Genomic DNA, 16,465 nt, shown 5'->3' on the forward strand with positions numbered 1-16,465 from the left:
CAGAAAAATGTAGGATTGAAGAGATTCATCAAAAAAGTCAAGGCCCAGAAGCACTGTTACTTCAATTGCCTAGGAATTTACAGAGAAGTGTTTTCTTGTCATGGGATTTTAGATGTGTGTTCTGAAACAGAAGAGTCACCTGGCATAGACCACAGTCCTGGTTACGGTGGTATTTTTAAAATATCACTCAGCAACAAGACCAGCAATTCATTCTGGAATCCTGGTTCTCACTTCAAACCACAGTTATACTGTTAGAATCTTCTACTTTATCCCATGTCCTGCTTTGCTTAATCCTTTATTAGTACTGTAACATGAAAATAAGATTGTAAAGATGGGCCAGGCATGGTGGCTCAAACCTGTAATCCCAGCTGTTTGTGAGGCCGTGGCAGGAAGAGGACTGAAGCCCAGGAGTTTGAGAGTAGCCTGGGCAACAATAGGGAGACCCCAACTCTACAAATTTGTTTTTTAAATTAGCTGGGTATGGCAGCACTTGCCTGTGGTCCTGATTACTCCAGAGAATGTGGCAGGAGGACTGCCTAAGCCCAGGAGGTCAAGGCTGCAGTGACCTCTATTTGCACCACTGCACTCCAGCCTGGTTGACAGAGCAAGATCCTGTACCAAAAAAAAGAGAGAAAGATTGTAAAGATGGAGTAGGGAGATAACATAAGAAATATATTATATTTGCACAGTTATGAAAAATAGGATAACTCTGAAAAGTTTAAATAGTTTAAATCAGAAAAGAGAAAGACAGAGACAGAGAGAGTCATAGTCAAGGAGAAGAAATAGCGGGTGAAGGAATAGCCATTTTTTCTTGTAGAATTTATCCAATACTCTACTCTTTCCTAAAACTCTATCTTCATCATTTATTAAATTAAAAAAAAATTGTACTAAGTTTCCAAAGACAGGTGGCTCAATTTCTGGGCAATTCCTTATCATGCAACCTACAGCAAAGTTATTTACAAACCAGAGCTTCAAGAAATGTTCCTGATATCTAATAGATCTAGTCCTCTATCCCTATGCTTCTCACACTTTTTATTACCAAGGCTACTATTCAAACCTGGGCCCACATTCATATGCATTTTAGAACTGGTTTATCAATTAATGTAAAAAAATGTTTCATCTTTATAGAGGGAGGAATCTGAGGGTATTAATTCATCATAAAATTAATGTCTCTAAAATCAGGGTCTCCCCTAGAATGTGCAAAGTCAGCCAAATGTGTTTTGCAGGAACTCTGTTTATATAATCAGGTTGATGTAAAAAAAATAGTTTGACTGAAGAGTGTATTACAAAATTTCTGAGCTAGTGTCTGATGTAGTGATTTATTGGATGGAGATTTAGAATTGTGAGCAGAGAAGAAGTACCTATGTACTTGCTTATTGTCCAACCAGAGCACATGAAAATTCTTCTTGGTGCCCAAGCATCTCTCTTCCCATTCAGGTCCAGGAACCATCTCTTCTTGTTTTTTGCAAACCCTGCTTATGTTGAAATAATGCCTTTGCACTTCTTTCATACTATTTATTTAACTCTATTTTACCTCATTACTTATGATGTTACATCATTTATGGGGCTGTCCACTAATATGGGATTCCAATGACTCTCTCAAAGATATTTTCTTAATAATGATCACAGACACAAGTCTGATAACCAGAGGCTGCAAGATTATCTGAACAAGTTCCTTTCTTGGTCATGTCGAATTGACCTTTTGGAATTTTAAAGCGTTAATATAGAACTACAATTCTTCCAACCATGCCTTCTCTTGAGCACATTAGACTATAATCATGGTATTCCTGGAAAGTGATATCTTTTGAAATTGTCAATAGCCCTACCTTCCAAACACCACCACCAAGGCAGAGGACAGATGAAAAAACTGACTGGGGAATCAAGAAAAGTGGTTTCATTCATACAAGGCATGTCCCTCATCACATATGGCTTAAGACCAACACAGGAGAATACAATGTTACCATCCTTGCTACCAAAGGAAGCAAGAGAGGGCAACCATTGGACAAGTCAGTCAACACTCCAGAGCAAAAGTCTTTAAAGCCCTTGAAATGAATAAGCCTAGCCACCCATACAGAACTTCCTGACACATAGCATAGAGCCTGCAGAAGAGCTGAGATGGCCTTTCTGAGTGCCAACATTAAGGATGCACAAGACGAAAGATGTCTGCCACCACTCTTCGCACCTGCAGGGCCGGAGATGCTGGCACCACATCAAAGCATGAACAGATAAAAACTGATGAAGCCCCACACACATTTCCAAGGCCAAGTGTTGGTAAGGGGTCATTTATACCCCAGAACTTTGTCCCTGTCCTATGTCACCCAGAATCATCATGTCAACACAATTCTAGTGAGCAATGTAGTACAATCCCATGAGAGAAATAATGAACTCACCTCTGGAAGACATTTGCTTGTCAAGCTGTACTTCTGCTACTCTGATCCTGGCCACAGAGCCTGGGATAACTTCATAGATGCAGCAGCCAGAGCTTCTGAGGACGTCTGGGTAATCTCATGGAATAGAGTGACAAACAGCAACCCAAACAGAAAAGACAGGAAGGGGATCCATGCAGTTGGGTCTGGGCTGGGATGCCCCATCAAAAAAAAACTGCCCATTCACAGATACTGAAAGAAAACGTAGAAAATTTTAATGAAGACACTCCGAAGTCTGGACTTCAGAGCAGCAATCCTACTTGTACAGGAGGAGTAAGGACAGTACTATCTAAAATATTATCTCTGGACTGGGTGCAGTGGCTCACACCTGTAATTCCAGCACTTTGGGAGGCTGAGGTGAGCGATCACTTGCAGTCAGGAGTTAGAGAGACCTGCCTGACCAACATGGTGAAACCCTGTCTCCACTACAAATACAAAAATTAGCCACGTGTGGTGTCCACACCTGTAATTCCACCAACTTGGGAGGCTGAGGCAGGAGAATCACTGGAACCTGGGAGGCAGAGGTTGCAGCAAGCTGAGGTCGTGCTATTCCACTCCAGACTGGGTGACAGAGTGAGACTCCATCTCAAAATAAATACATTATTTCTTCCCATCTAAAAACAAGAAGTGAGCTGGTCATGCAGATGATTGGAAAAAAGTTTTCCAGGCTGAGAAAATAGCCTATGTAAAGGTTTTATAGCAAGAGTATACCTGGCCAGTAAGAGGAACAGAAAGGTTATTTGTTGTAAGAGGGGTGTTCAGAGAAATCATAGGGCAGCCAGAGTATAGCTGTCAGATAGTTAACAATTACAGTAGTTTTAGATTTTACCCTGAATGACATAGAGAGCTATTGCAAAGTTTTGAGTAGAGGTGTGAAATGATGTGACTGACTTGTGAATTTAAAAGACACTACACCTCTGAGTGTAGTGTTGAGAATCAAATACGGGACTGGGGGAAATTGAAATAAAAGCAGGAGTAGGTAAGAGGCAATTGCAATAATCCAGGTAAAAGATAATGCGGCTTGGAACTGGGTGACAGGTCTAAAAGTGATTAGAAATGGTTGAATTTGGAATACATGTTGAAGATTGAGTCTATGGGATTTCCTGATAGACTGGATTTGGGGTATGAGATAGACCAAATGTACCATCCACTGAGATAGAAAATGTGATTAGAGTAGGGTTGAGAATGGGGGAAGAATCAGAAGTACATTTCTACACCTGTTCAGTTCAAGGAATCTATTAGTCATTCAGATGGAAATGACATGAAAGAGATTGGATTTCCAAGTCTTAACTTCAAGACAGAAGTCTGAGATGGACATATTTACTAATTGGGGAATCTCGGTTATGTTTGGAGAGTCTGACAAGGAAAACTGATGTAAATGTTGCTAATTGATTTAATAAAATTAGAAATGAAAAGTGACCATTAAATGTCATGATACAGGGGTCATTGGTGTCCTTGAGAAAAGCATTTTCAGAAAGTATTAGATATTGAGTATGACTAAAAGGCACTATCAAAGAATGAAAAGAGAGAAGTGAAAGACAAGCATAGATATCTCTTGAGTTTTGCTACAAAGGAGAAAGAATGGAATGGGATAACAATTGGTGAAAGAAGTAGGCTCAATGGAAGGATTGTTTTTAAAGAAAAGAGAGATTTAAAAATTGCTTCTTGGCCAGGCGCGGTGGCTCTCGCCTGTAATCCAAGCACTTTGGGAGGCCGAGGCGGGTGGATCATGAGGTTAGGATCATGAGGTTAGGATCGAGACCATCGTGGCTAACACGGTGAAACCCCGTCTCTACTAAAAATACAAAAAAATTAGCCGGGCATGGTGGCGGGCGCCTGTAGTCCCAGCTACTCGGGAGGCTGAGGCAGGAGAATGGCGTGAACCCGGGAGGCAGAGTTTGCAGTGAGCCAAGAGATTGCGCCACTGCACTCCAGCCTGGGCGACAGAGTGAGACTCCATCTCAAAAAAAAAAAAAAAAATGCTTCTTTTCTGATGTAATGATCTAATAGAGAGGGAAATGTCAATGAAAGAAGAAAGAGAAGAGATTGTTAGACCAATGCCCTTGTGTAAGCAGTAAGAGCATGACCTCAGTCCAGCACACAACAAAGTGGTTTTCTTGGCTTTGGATTGGGGAACAGATAATCTATGTGTAGTAGCAGGTAGGGAGACAGCATATAAGTGGATGCATGTTGGCAGATTGGCACAGCTTACATATTTGTGAGAGTCTGGAAGTTCTCTTCTTATCACTTACATTTTCTCAGTAAAATGGGAAGGAAGCTCACCTTATGGTTCAATCAATTTGCAGTAGTTTTTAAGGCATATCTCCTTTATTTTAAAGTACCCTTCTATTCCTAGTTTGCTATGCCTTTATATCATGAATAGAACTAAATTTTTAAATTCAAATATATAGATATTCATGATTAATAAACTATTAATAACAGTAAGCACTTATAAAAAAAATGAAGACCAAGATTTATTCCAGAAGTCAAGAGGGTTTTAAAACAAAAAGTCAGGCATTGAGCTGCTAGGTAATGTGTTTTATTAGTAAAAGTACTTAATGTGAATTAATTTAGGGGATATATAGAATACAGAAGAGAAGGAACTTTTTTAAATATAACTGACCATTAACAATTTTGGCATGAATGATCAGAAGAGCTCTTATCTATTAAGTAGAAGATGTAGATTCTAGACCTACTTCTGAAACTATAAAAATTTTCAAGCAGATTACAAATATTTGAAGTTAGGGATCTCATTATGATCCTTTCACTTCTTTTCTGAAGACATGTAAAATGAACCCAGGTATTTAATCCTAAAATATTATGGCTTTTCCAATTTTTAATTTCTTTTTTGAGATAGTGTCTTTCTCTATCACCAAGGCTGGGTAGAGTGCAGTGGCACAATCACAGCTCACTGCAGCCTCAGAGTTCTGGGCTCAAGCAATCCTCCTGTCTCAGCCTCCCCAGTAGCTGGTACTACAGGCACACACCACCACATCCATCTTCTTTTTTTTTTTTTTTTTGTAGAGATGGGGTGTCACTATGTTGCCAGGCTAGTCTTGAACTCCTGGACTCATTCAAGCCATCCTCCCATCTTGCCTCCCAAAGTGCTGGGATTACAGGCATGAATCACTAAGCTGAACCCTAATTCTAAAATATTGTTAAGCAGACAACAAAAACTATGTTCTACTCTTGACATAGCAAAAGTTAAATGGAAGCCATATGCAAAGAATTTTGATGCTAAGTTTCTGAAGTCATCAATAAGACCATGATGGGTAGGGTTTTTCTTTATTTATTTGCCTCTTTTTTGTTTTTATTTTTATAGATTTTAGGGGTACAGTGCAGTTTTCTTACATGGATATATTTTGAGGTGGTGAAGTATGGACTTTTATTGTACCCATTGTTCAAACTGTGAACATTGTAACCCATAGGTATTTTTTAGTATTCCATGGTATATTGATATACACACACACGCACACAGCATATTTTCTTTATCCAATCATCTGTTGATGGACACTGATGTGGTTTGGCTCTGTGTCCCCACCCAAATCTCATGTCAGATTGTAATTCCCAATGTTGGGAGAGGGACCTGGTGGGAGGTGACTGGCTCATGGGGGTGGATTTCCACATTGCTCTTCTCATAATAGTGAGTGAGTTTTCCCAAGATCTGGTTGTTTAAAAGTGTGTAGCACTTCCCCCTTCACTCTCTCTTTTGATGTAAAGTAGTGAAAGTGTGCTTGCTTCCCCTTTGCCTTCAACCATGATTAAAAGTTTCCTGAGGCCTCCCAGCCATGATTCTTGTACAGCCTGTGGAACTGTAAGTCAATTAAACCTCTTTACTTCATAAATGACCCAGCCTCAGGTAGTTCTTTATAGCAATGTAAGAACAGACTAATACAGAAAATTGGTACCAGGAGTAGGACATTTCTATAAAGATACCTGAAACTTTAAAACTGGGTAATGGGCAGAGATTGGAATAGTTTTGAGGCCTTAGAAAAAGACAGGAAGATGAGGGAAAGTTTGGAACTTCCTAAAGACTTGTTGAATAGTTGCAATCAAAATGCTGATAGTGATATGGACAGTGAAATCCAGACTGAGGTGGTCTCAGGTGGAGATGAGGAACTTATTGTGGAGTAGAGTAAAGGTCATTCTTGCTATATTTTATCAAAGAGACTGGTATTGTGCCCCTGCTCTAGAGATCTGTTAAACTTTGAACTTGAGAGAGATGATTTAGAGATCTGAGAGTTTTAAAAAGGGGAGTTTCCCTGTACAAGCTCTCTTTTCTTGTCTGCCACCATGTGAGACATGCCTTTTACCTTCTGCTATGATTGTGAGGCTTCCCCAGCCACATGGATTGTAAGTCCATTAAACTTCTTCCTTTTTTAAATGCCCAGTCTTGGGTGTGTCTTTATCAACAGCATGAAAATGAATTAACACAGGATGTGATTATTATAAATTTAAGCATCGCTTTAATTTCTGTAAACTCAATAAACTAATGATTAAAAAGTAATAGCTTTCTCTGATCAGAACCCTGCCTACCTTTCATATCCCACCTTGCACTGCATTTCCCCTTGTCCACTGTGCACTGAATTTTGGACCTTCTTTACTTCAGGCTAGTGACTGCCTTAGGGTTTCTGCACAACCTTTTCTCTTTTACCTAGAATGCACATCCAGTTGAAATGCTTAAAGTTTGTTCTATCTCATCATTGAAATCTCAGTTTAGAAATTCCTCACAGAAAAGCCCCCATGTCCACCTAACTAGAATTATAACTAGTTGTGCAACACCACTTTGTTACAGTTTTCTGAGAATCAATTATCTGTATGATTTTATTTTCATTTCTATATGTCATCTCCTGAACTAAAATGTAAGCTCCAACACATGATGAAACATATTTTCTTGTTTAACACTGTATACCCAGTTCCTGGAAGAGTATGTGAAACTTTTTACAAACTCAGCAAATATTCTTCAATGAATGAATGAACCTAGTAATTATTTCATATAATTGGTGATTGCCCATATATATTTTAATTTTAAAATAAACATTTTTATTTAAACATTGTGTTTTTTTTTTTCAAATATTGTAACACATGTAGTCTCAGCTACTTGGGGGCTGACACAGAAGGATTGCTTGAGCTCGGGATGCTGAGGCTGAAGTGAGACCTGATTGTGCCACTGCACGCCAGCCTGGGAGACAAAGTGAGACCCTGTCTCTAAATGAAAAAATTGTTTTAAAATGCCTCTGGCGCCTGTGTATCCAGTGGATTAGAGGGAATGAGGAGGGTAAAACCTTACTGGTCTTACATTAAAAATTTACTTTTAGCATGTAAGCTAGTGACCACCTACGGTCCCCTGTTTCATCCACAGTTTTCTTACGACATTTTTTACCTTGATGTTCCTCAGGGTGTAGATCAGCAGACTTAACACGGGTGCAACAACAGTAAAGGAAATAGCCATTTCCTTGTCTATGGGGTAAGTGACCACAGGCCTTATGTACAAGAAAATACACGCCACGAAGAACAAGATGACCACTGTGAGGTGGGAGCCACAGGTGGAGAGGGCTTTGCATTGACCTATAGAGCTGCAAGACTTCAAGGAGCACAGGACGACCATGTAGGATGCAATTAGGATAAGGAAGATGGCCATACTCATCACCCCACTGTTGAGGAGGACTAAGAGACCCGGGATGTGGGTGTCCATGCAGGCGAGTTTCAACAATGGAAACAAATCACATATAAAATGGTCAATTATATTCGGACCACAGAAGAGTATTTGATCGATGATAAAAAGCTGTATTGTGGCATGCATGAATCCCCCCATCCAAGCTTCTACCAACAGCAGCACACCTGTGGACTCACAATGGTTGTGTAGTGTAGGGGCTTACAGTCACAGACTATCACAGTGAGAAGGATGATCCCTACACCACCAAAGAAATACTCTGCAAAGAGCTGGGTCATGCAGCCTTCGAGAGAAATGGTAGTGTTCTCAGATAAAGAATCCACAATCATCTTAGGGGCAATGACAGAAGAGTAGGTGGCATCCATGAGAGACAAGGAAGTAAGGAAAAAGTACATAGATGACCTCAGACTCCGACTTGCAGCCAGAGTCACCACAATGAATAGATTTCCCAACACTGTGGTCACACACATGGTGAGAAACAAAGCAGAGAATATTTTCCTTAGTTCTGGATTTTTTGTAATGCCCAAAAGAATGAATTGTCTCATTATTTGAAGTCCCCATTTAAGACGGGCTGATGAAAGCATATTGTTCTGAGCTGAAAAATCTTCAAAATCAGTATTACTTTTAGTTACTAATCAACAGGTATGTTGGGCATTTTTGATACTCTGTCTCACACCCTCTTAACCTACCTTTTTTCTTTAGTTGTTGCTACAGAAAACAGCTGCTAGGAATTAAAACCTTGCAGCAGCTTCATCCTACTGATCCCCACAATGACGCCTCCTTTCACTGGTGCAGCTCTCTTGCGTTCTGTTGTGCTGCTTGCTGCTGTGACACATAGGAGACACTGCCTCATCATTCTGGTGCACACATCTGAAAATATGAAGGAAATAACACATTTGACCATCAGTAACTAGGAGCCAATTGATAAATGGTAATCACCTTAACACCATCTTGGGTTAACTTCTTTCCTTCCCTGTTCACTCTCCCCAATACCTTCATTCTGTTTTCTGAAATAAACTACTTATATACAAGATGTTCTCTTAGCCTTTGCTTTTGGGTAACTCCAAGCTAGGATGCTGACATTCATTTCATTAACACACCCAAGAAAATGTCATATAAATTTTCACTTATTTATTCCATACATTTATTGAGCACCTAGAACATGCTAGCTGAGAGCTGGTTAAGAGTCTTGTAGGCTCTTGATGACATTGATACCGTGTCATCAAATTCACAGCACAGTTCACATGCCAAAGATTATTCACTTATTAACAACTATACTTTTTTATCTACATGTCTTTTTTTCCAAATTTGATTATCATTATTATTACATATTTCTGATATTCAGTTAGTCCCTACTATGTCTCAGTCAGTGGAATATCCTATGAGACACTCTTAGATATTCGATACTGAGGCTTAGAGAGGTGAAAAAAAGTGATGCAATTTCCCACAACTAGTAAACACTGAAGTAAACCTCAAATCCAGCTTTTCCTTACTCTAAAATTCATACTAGCAACAATCTGTATTGCTTATTTTATAATATTGAATGCTGAAAATGGGACGAGATATTGTCCTTCATAATATAATTTCATTTTCATAACAATCCAGTAAGATAGATTTATGCTTCCTGGGATTATTTTATTCAACACTTCTGTAATAAAATCCAATGACGATCCCATAATTAAGAGCATATTCTTATTATATATATGTATATTGGAATATGTATGTTCCAATCCTGAAAGTAGAAGGTACGGTGATTAACTGAGTTTTCAAGTATTCTAATCATTGTCCAGATATGTTTATTAAAGCAAATTTAATCTGAAGCCTCTTTCTGTGCTCCAAGAAGATTCAGATCTACAACTTAACTGACACCATCCCTGCACATGAGTCTAAATCAGTCTAAATCATTCTGTGAATAATGTACATCCATATCACTCCTCCTTCATTACTCACTTTTTCACTTCCAATTTTCCTTATGAAAGGCTGCTACCAGATAAAGGATTCTAAAGAATAATCAAAATATCAATTCAAAACTTGTATTTTGTACTCACTATGTATTGTCACTGAACTGCGTCTGTTACATGCATAATTGCATTTATTTTTTGTATCCTACAAGATGTGTACTATAAAAGATCGTATCTTCAGGATGAGGAAACTGAGGCTTGGAGATGTTAAACATCTCATCTAAGATGAGTGGGAATTATGAATTTAGGTAATCTCATCTTGAAGCATAAGTTCTGAATCTTTATGCTATATCTCTGAAGAAGTGAACAGCAGCCTCAGCTGGCTAAATGCAATTGCTAGCACAGCCAAATGACATGGTAAGGGAACTGATTCAGTAAGTAGCAAATTCATCTTTGTTAAAGACACTTAAATAGAGGCTGTGTGCCACTTGGTTAGAATGTATCAGAGACCATTGCTTTAAATGGAGATGTAAACTCTGTTTCCTAAGACTTTTCTAAACACCTAGAGGCCCATTCTTAGTATTCTACACTTTACTAAATAGACAGCTACCAAAAGGTTTTTTTGTAGATCAATAATAGGTACTAACCCCAGCCTCTCCCACCTGCAGCCCAAGAACTTCTAAAGTTCTTGAATAGTTCTAACGAAGTGGAGAGAACACAATCCTGGAAATCAGTGCAACTGGATTTCATTCTTTTGTTGTCCGTCTAACTCCTAGAACATGTTGTTACATTACTCACTTCTCTGGGTCTCAGTTTATTTCCTCATCTGCAGTGTCAGCTGGGTGTAGTAGATGAGTGGAATGCTAGGAATTCAAAGAAGCTGTCTCAGGGACTTTGTCCTTTCCAAACTCAGCAGCTTACCTCTTATCTGTATTAAGCATTTACACTTTCAAGTAAGATTTTCTTTGAGCAATCTCAAGACCTAAAATATTTTTAAATGGTGTACACTATACAATAATAATAATAATGTCCTTTTGCCTTAAAATCTATGAATCTATCATATTTTATTTCACTACTAATATATATCTCCACTTCTCAGCCTGACATCCAAGCCTCTTTCCCACAGTAATCAACCTCTTTTTTGTGGTCTTCCTCCACTGCAGTCAAACGCAACTCTTACTGCCAGAGCCTCAGCCAGTCTTGCACAGTGGAAAAGTTCGTAGATCCAGAGGGATCAGACTTAGCTCTCTGGCCCAATCTGCCACTTACTGACAACAAAAACTTCAAACCTTGTGAAAATAAAACAATGCAATCATAATTAAAGTCAATGTACAAAGCACTCACTATTTCAGGGTACTGTGCGGAGATTTTCATGATTTTTTCTTTTAATATCACAAAAGCCACATGAGATAGACACTATTGCTATGCTTACTTTCTGCTGCAGTGGATAGTTTTGGGTACCTAGTGAAGCTGATTAAGCCTGTGGGTGAGTATGTCATCAAGTTCACAGCACAGGCCACTAACCTCTGTGCTCTACAATCTATCCAAGAATTTTGTGTCTGCCTCACAGCACTTTCACCGGAATTACAGGAAGTTACGAGCATAAGAATGTTTGCAGAGCACTTTTCAGATAGTCATCATTATTATTTTCCATTCACATAAGCTCACGACCTCCCCCTGCGTCTGCCCTCTGTTAACAGAGGGCCCTCTATTACCCCTTCTCCTTAATGCCTCACTTCCTCCCCAATGTCTGCCATCATCCTGGATATGTGTTACATGCACCTGTAGAGGTTGCATATTGACAATAATTAAATTGTCTTTTTTGTTAATGTTTTTCATGTCATGTTGACTTTATCTTCTTCTGGGCGTGCTTAAGGGTGTCTAATTTATTCTCTTTCCACCACATTTCTAATGCTGTGCTGTGTACGTACTTAACGTTTAATTAAATTAATTAAATCTATGCAATTGATTTCATCCAAGGAAAACCGCACTGAACCGTGGGGCCCAGGCAATGGCAGTGACAGTCTCTGCCTCCAGGAGCGAAAGTGCTGTTGTCAGGGGTTAATTTTGATAGCTTGCCAAAAAGATTAAAGCAAAACAAGCTACAAATTGTTGACAAAGTCTCTCCATTCTGAGATCTGTATTTGCATATACAAATAAAACAAGCAAATTAATAGACATCTTAAGCATAATATAATAGTGCATCTAATTAAGTGATTCAATTATTTTAACAGTTTCAAAATAGTAGCTCAAATTAATAGGAATATGTTTAACGCTCAAATAAAAATTTAAGGCCATCACCAAGGTTCATTTGGTGTCTGGTGTCATCTCTGTGACTCCCAAAAGCCAGTTACCTGATGATCCCGCTAAGTAGAAGGCAGAGATTATGCAAGAAAACTTTCTTAAGATCATGTCAGAGAGACAGAAAGTCTGGCCCCATCCAGGACGTACTCATGTGAACTTTCTCGTACAGAAGAGCTAGGACCCATGACACAGTAGAGTGTCAAAGTAAGTCAGGACCCGGCCAAAAAATAAATCATCTCATCATTTAATGGAAAGTTGACAGGGCTAGAGTTTCTGGGGATTTTAAAGAAACATGTAAAATAGTTGCTCTAAGTGTCCAAGAACTTAAATGAAAAACAACTCTTGTGCTGGTTGGCGAAGAAGCTTAAATTTTATCTAAATAGGAAAAGTTACCAACAAAGGTAGCCAGCTAAGCTGTCTACAAAATCATTCACGGGACTACACTTGCCATTTCGCTGCACTTTGAGCTCAATTTGTAAAGAGCTTCCAATCCACATTTCAGAAGAAATATCATTAATAAGATGTCCATCTTTCAGTCCTAGGCCTGGGCTATAAGAGGGCAGAGTGCCACTCTGAAATAGCACAGAATTCCACAATGTGCAGACTTGCCTCATTCCAACCGCCTCCCTTTGAGGCTGTGTCTCTGTTGACTGAGAAGCTAATCACAGTACATCACCCCTGCAGTGACTGGGTTTTTCCAAGGGGCAGAGCTTCACTGGAGCCAAGCCAAGCTGATGCTTCACAAGCACTAAACTAGATCATGGTATTCCCCATTCAATGATTTTCTCCTCAGCTACCCTCTGTCCTTCAGTAACAGAATGGCCACAAAATTATCCTGCCTGACAGCATAGATGAAGAAACGCGAGTACTACTTCTCTGGGCCACCTAGCAAGTATCAGGACATAATTTTTTAATACCTAGTCTGATGCTCTCTTCATGTTTTCAGACTATTCTTGAAATTGTGTCACATCTAACTGCAGGATAGCTGCCATTCTTAAGAATTTAAAAATGAACCTCAGCCAGAAAAACAATATGGACTAAATTCCTTCTCACTCCATAACAGTTAGTATTCTTAAATAATATGGCTTTAATTTTCAAAATATTTGGAGTTATAGCCTTCATTCTTTTTTCTTTTCTGAGGCAGCATCCCACTCTGTACCCAGGCTGAAGTACAGTGGCAGGATCATGGCTCACTGCAGCCTCGACCTCCTGAAGCTCAAGCGATCCTCCTGCCTCAGCCTTCCGAGATGCTGGGACTACAGGCGGGCGCCACCATGCCTGGCTAATTTTTGTGTTTTTAGCAGAGACAGGGTTTTGCCGTGTTGCCCAGGCTGGTCTCAAACTCTTGGGTTCAAGTGGTCTTCCCACCTTGGCCTCCCAAAGTGCTGGAATTACAGGTGTAAGCCCCACCGTGTCTGGCCTATAGCCTTCATTCTTTTTCTACCTTCAATAGTAGTAAAATTATTATTCTACATTTGCAATATATTTCACAGGTTACAACCGGTTCACTAACATATTTGACTGAATACCCTAGAAGTATCCTGCGAAGGGAGAGTCCCTCAATTTAACTGGATCTGAGCTCACAGGTGATGAGTCAACCTCTGCACTTGAATTATCTTTTCCATGCACCAAAGGTACTCTGTGTTCTTACCTAACCATGTAGACACGGATGAAAGTAATGATCTTCAACTTTTTTTCTTCCTTATTTTCCTTCTGAGGAGGCTTTTTAGATGTTTTGTTCTCCTAATGACCCTGCCTCTGAAATTGAACACCACAGATATACTATCCACCAATTTACGTATTTTATTTTATCTGTATTAGTCCATTCTCACACCACTATAAAGAAATACCTGAGACTGGGTAATTTATAAAGAAAAAGAGACGTACTTGGCTCACGGTTCTGTAGGCTGTACAGGAAGCACAGCAGCTTCTGCCTGTGGTGGTGGGGACGGGGGTGGTCTCAGGAAGCTTCCAATCATGGCAGAAGGCAAGGTATGTAAAAAACCTAACAATACGTATGCTTCATAGTCGGCCTTAATAATAAGCTCACTCCCCTTATCTAAATAATGCCTAGCATTTTACTGAATTGAATGTTTAGATTAAACCATAGCATCCTTATACATCAGATCCAAATATTATTTTTCTGCTTAATTTATAGGGGGAAATGTACATACTTACTTTTAGATCTTTTTTTTTTTTTTTTTTTTTTTTTTTTTTTTTTTTTTTTTTTTGATACGGAGTCTCGCTGTGTCACCCAGGCTGGAGTGCAGTGGCCCGATCTTGGCTCACTGCAAGCTCCGCCTCCCGGGTTCCCGCCATTCTCCTGCCTCAGCCTCCGAGTAGCTGGGACTACAGGCGCCCGCCACCACGCCCGGCTAGTTTTTTGTATTTTTAGTAGAGACGGGCTTTCACCATGTTAGCCAGGATGGTCTCGATCTCCTGACTTCGTGATCCACCCGCCTCCCAAAGTACTGGGATTACAGGCTTGAGCCACCGCGCCCGGCCTAGATCATTTTATTTTTAAGCACCAGAAATAATCAGATTGAAGTTGGTCCTCATGAGAGACTCTTGATGATGGGTACAAAGGGATATCTAACACTCTTTAAAATTCTTTATAAACCGGCAGGACTTCATCCACTGAGAATGCCAGGTTTACTTACATTTCTTCTTTTGGTTTTACACCTTCCAAGTTTGTTGTGAACAATTTATAATTTGTGTCTCACTAATCTTCTCACCCCACCACTGAGCACTTGGTGTAGCTCCTAAGACACAATCATTGACCTTAGTTTCCATCCTCAAACCTTTCTTTTTGAGTTAGAATAGAAATAACATTTTCTCAACACTTTTCTCAACACTTTTCTTAACACTTTCTCAACTATCCCTATCCCTGGCTTACACTCAACCATGCCCTCACAATCATGATACAAAGTGAACCACAAATTATTTCATCTAGATTCTGTTGAAATATTTAAATCTCACCAGTAATTGCAAATTTAATTATTTTTATTAGATTAAGTGCTTATTATATCATCTTTTGGGCCTAGGTTTTGTGAGAAAAAATCTATTTCTTATGAATTTGAAACTTTCATGCATAAGCTGAAACACACAGTCATTCCCCCACCCAAAATAACGGAAATTCCATGTTCTGGCATTACTGTATGCTCAAATCATGGAAGAAATAGGTCAAGATGACCAGTGAGCTTGAGAAAGATAATATTTGTGAAAAGAAACTATGTTACAGTCAGAGAAACTTTGATTCATGAAATGTTTTATAGTAACATAGAATGGTCTGGTATTTTCCATCTGTATATAGGAACATTACTGCTGAAATATATTTCAGTAGTAATATATATTACATGTTATAAAAGGCTACAACAAATTTGGCATCATCTTTCTTGAAGGACAAAGTGAATCACTAAGATTACATATAAATTTCTTATCTATGGATATAAACGTACCATAAACAACTGTTTTATTTGAAGTAGGACTGAGATTTGGAAGACCTAGAGTCAAATTTTGTTGCTGAAACTCAGATGTGTGATCTGAGACAAGCAAATTTGTTACCTATCCTAACTTTCATTTGTTTCTCTATAAAATGGGGGCAGTAATCTTGAAACTGGCAATTTAGTGTATGGTTTCAGTCACCTAACTGAAGTGAACGCGTCTGATAAATAATAAGACACTCATTTAATATAAATATATGTAGCATATCTGATGAGCAATAACTTTGGAAACTTAGCATATGCCTTTTTGAGATTAAATACAAGAATGTTTAATCTTGCTGCTTCAAATGGCTTCTCAAATCTTAGTGAAGAAAACAAAACAAAGTCCTTTATATTCAAGAAAAACTGTGAGCTATGAGGAGATTTAAGAAAATCAGAACAAACTAAGTGTAATCTCAGAATTTCCAGCTTATTTTTCATGACAAGGAAAAAATTTTTAAGATAGGTTATTAAGTATGGCTTTCTTTTTTGTGGGTATCTCTCTTTGCTTTCAGTAGATTCATGATGAGAGAGAGAGAAGAAAGGAGGAGGAAGGAAGGGAAGGGAAGAGAAGGGAAGGGAAGGGAAGGAAAAGGAAGGGGAGAGGAGGGGAGGGGAGAGGAGGGGAGAGGAGAGGAGGGGAGGAGGGAGGGAGGAAAGAAAGAGAAGAAGGAAGGA

The 16,465-nt window shown here is 39.1% G+C and overlaps 1 protein-coding gene across 1 annotated transcript; it reads right to left on the minus strand.

The window, feature by feature from the left end:
- Window positions 1–7,752: 7,752 nt before the first annotated feature.
- On the minus strand, window positions 7,753–8,684 carry LOC100428686 (olfactory receptor 4C6-like). The gene is given in 2 exon segments (XM_015114447.2): window positions 7,753–8,261; window positions 8,264–8,684. Coding segments are annotated over 2 exon segments (930 nt in total).
- Window positions 8,685–16,465: the final 7,781 nt, after the last annotated feature.

The sequence above is a fragment of the Macaca mulatta genome, chromosome 14, assembly GCF_049350105.2.
Source record: "Macaca mulatta isolate MMU2019108-1 chromosome 14, T2T-MMU8v2.0, whole genome shotgun sequence".
Classification (NCBI taxonomy): domain Eukaryota; kingdom Metazoa; phylum Chordata; class Mammalia; order Primates; family Cercopithecidae; genus Macaca; species Macaca mulatta.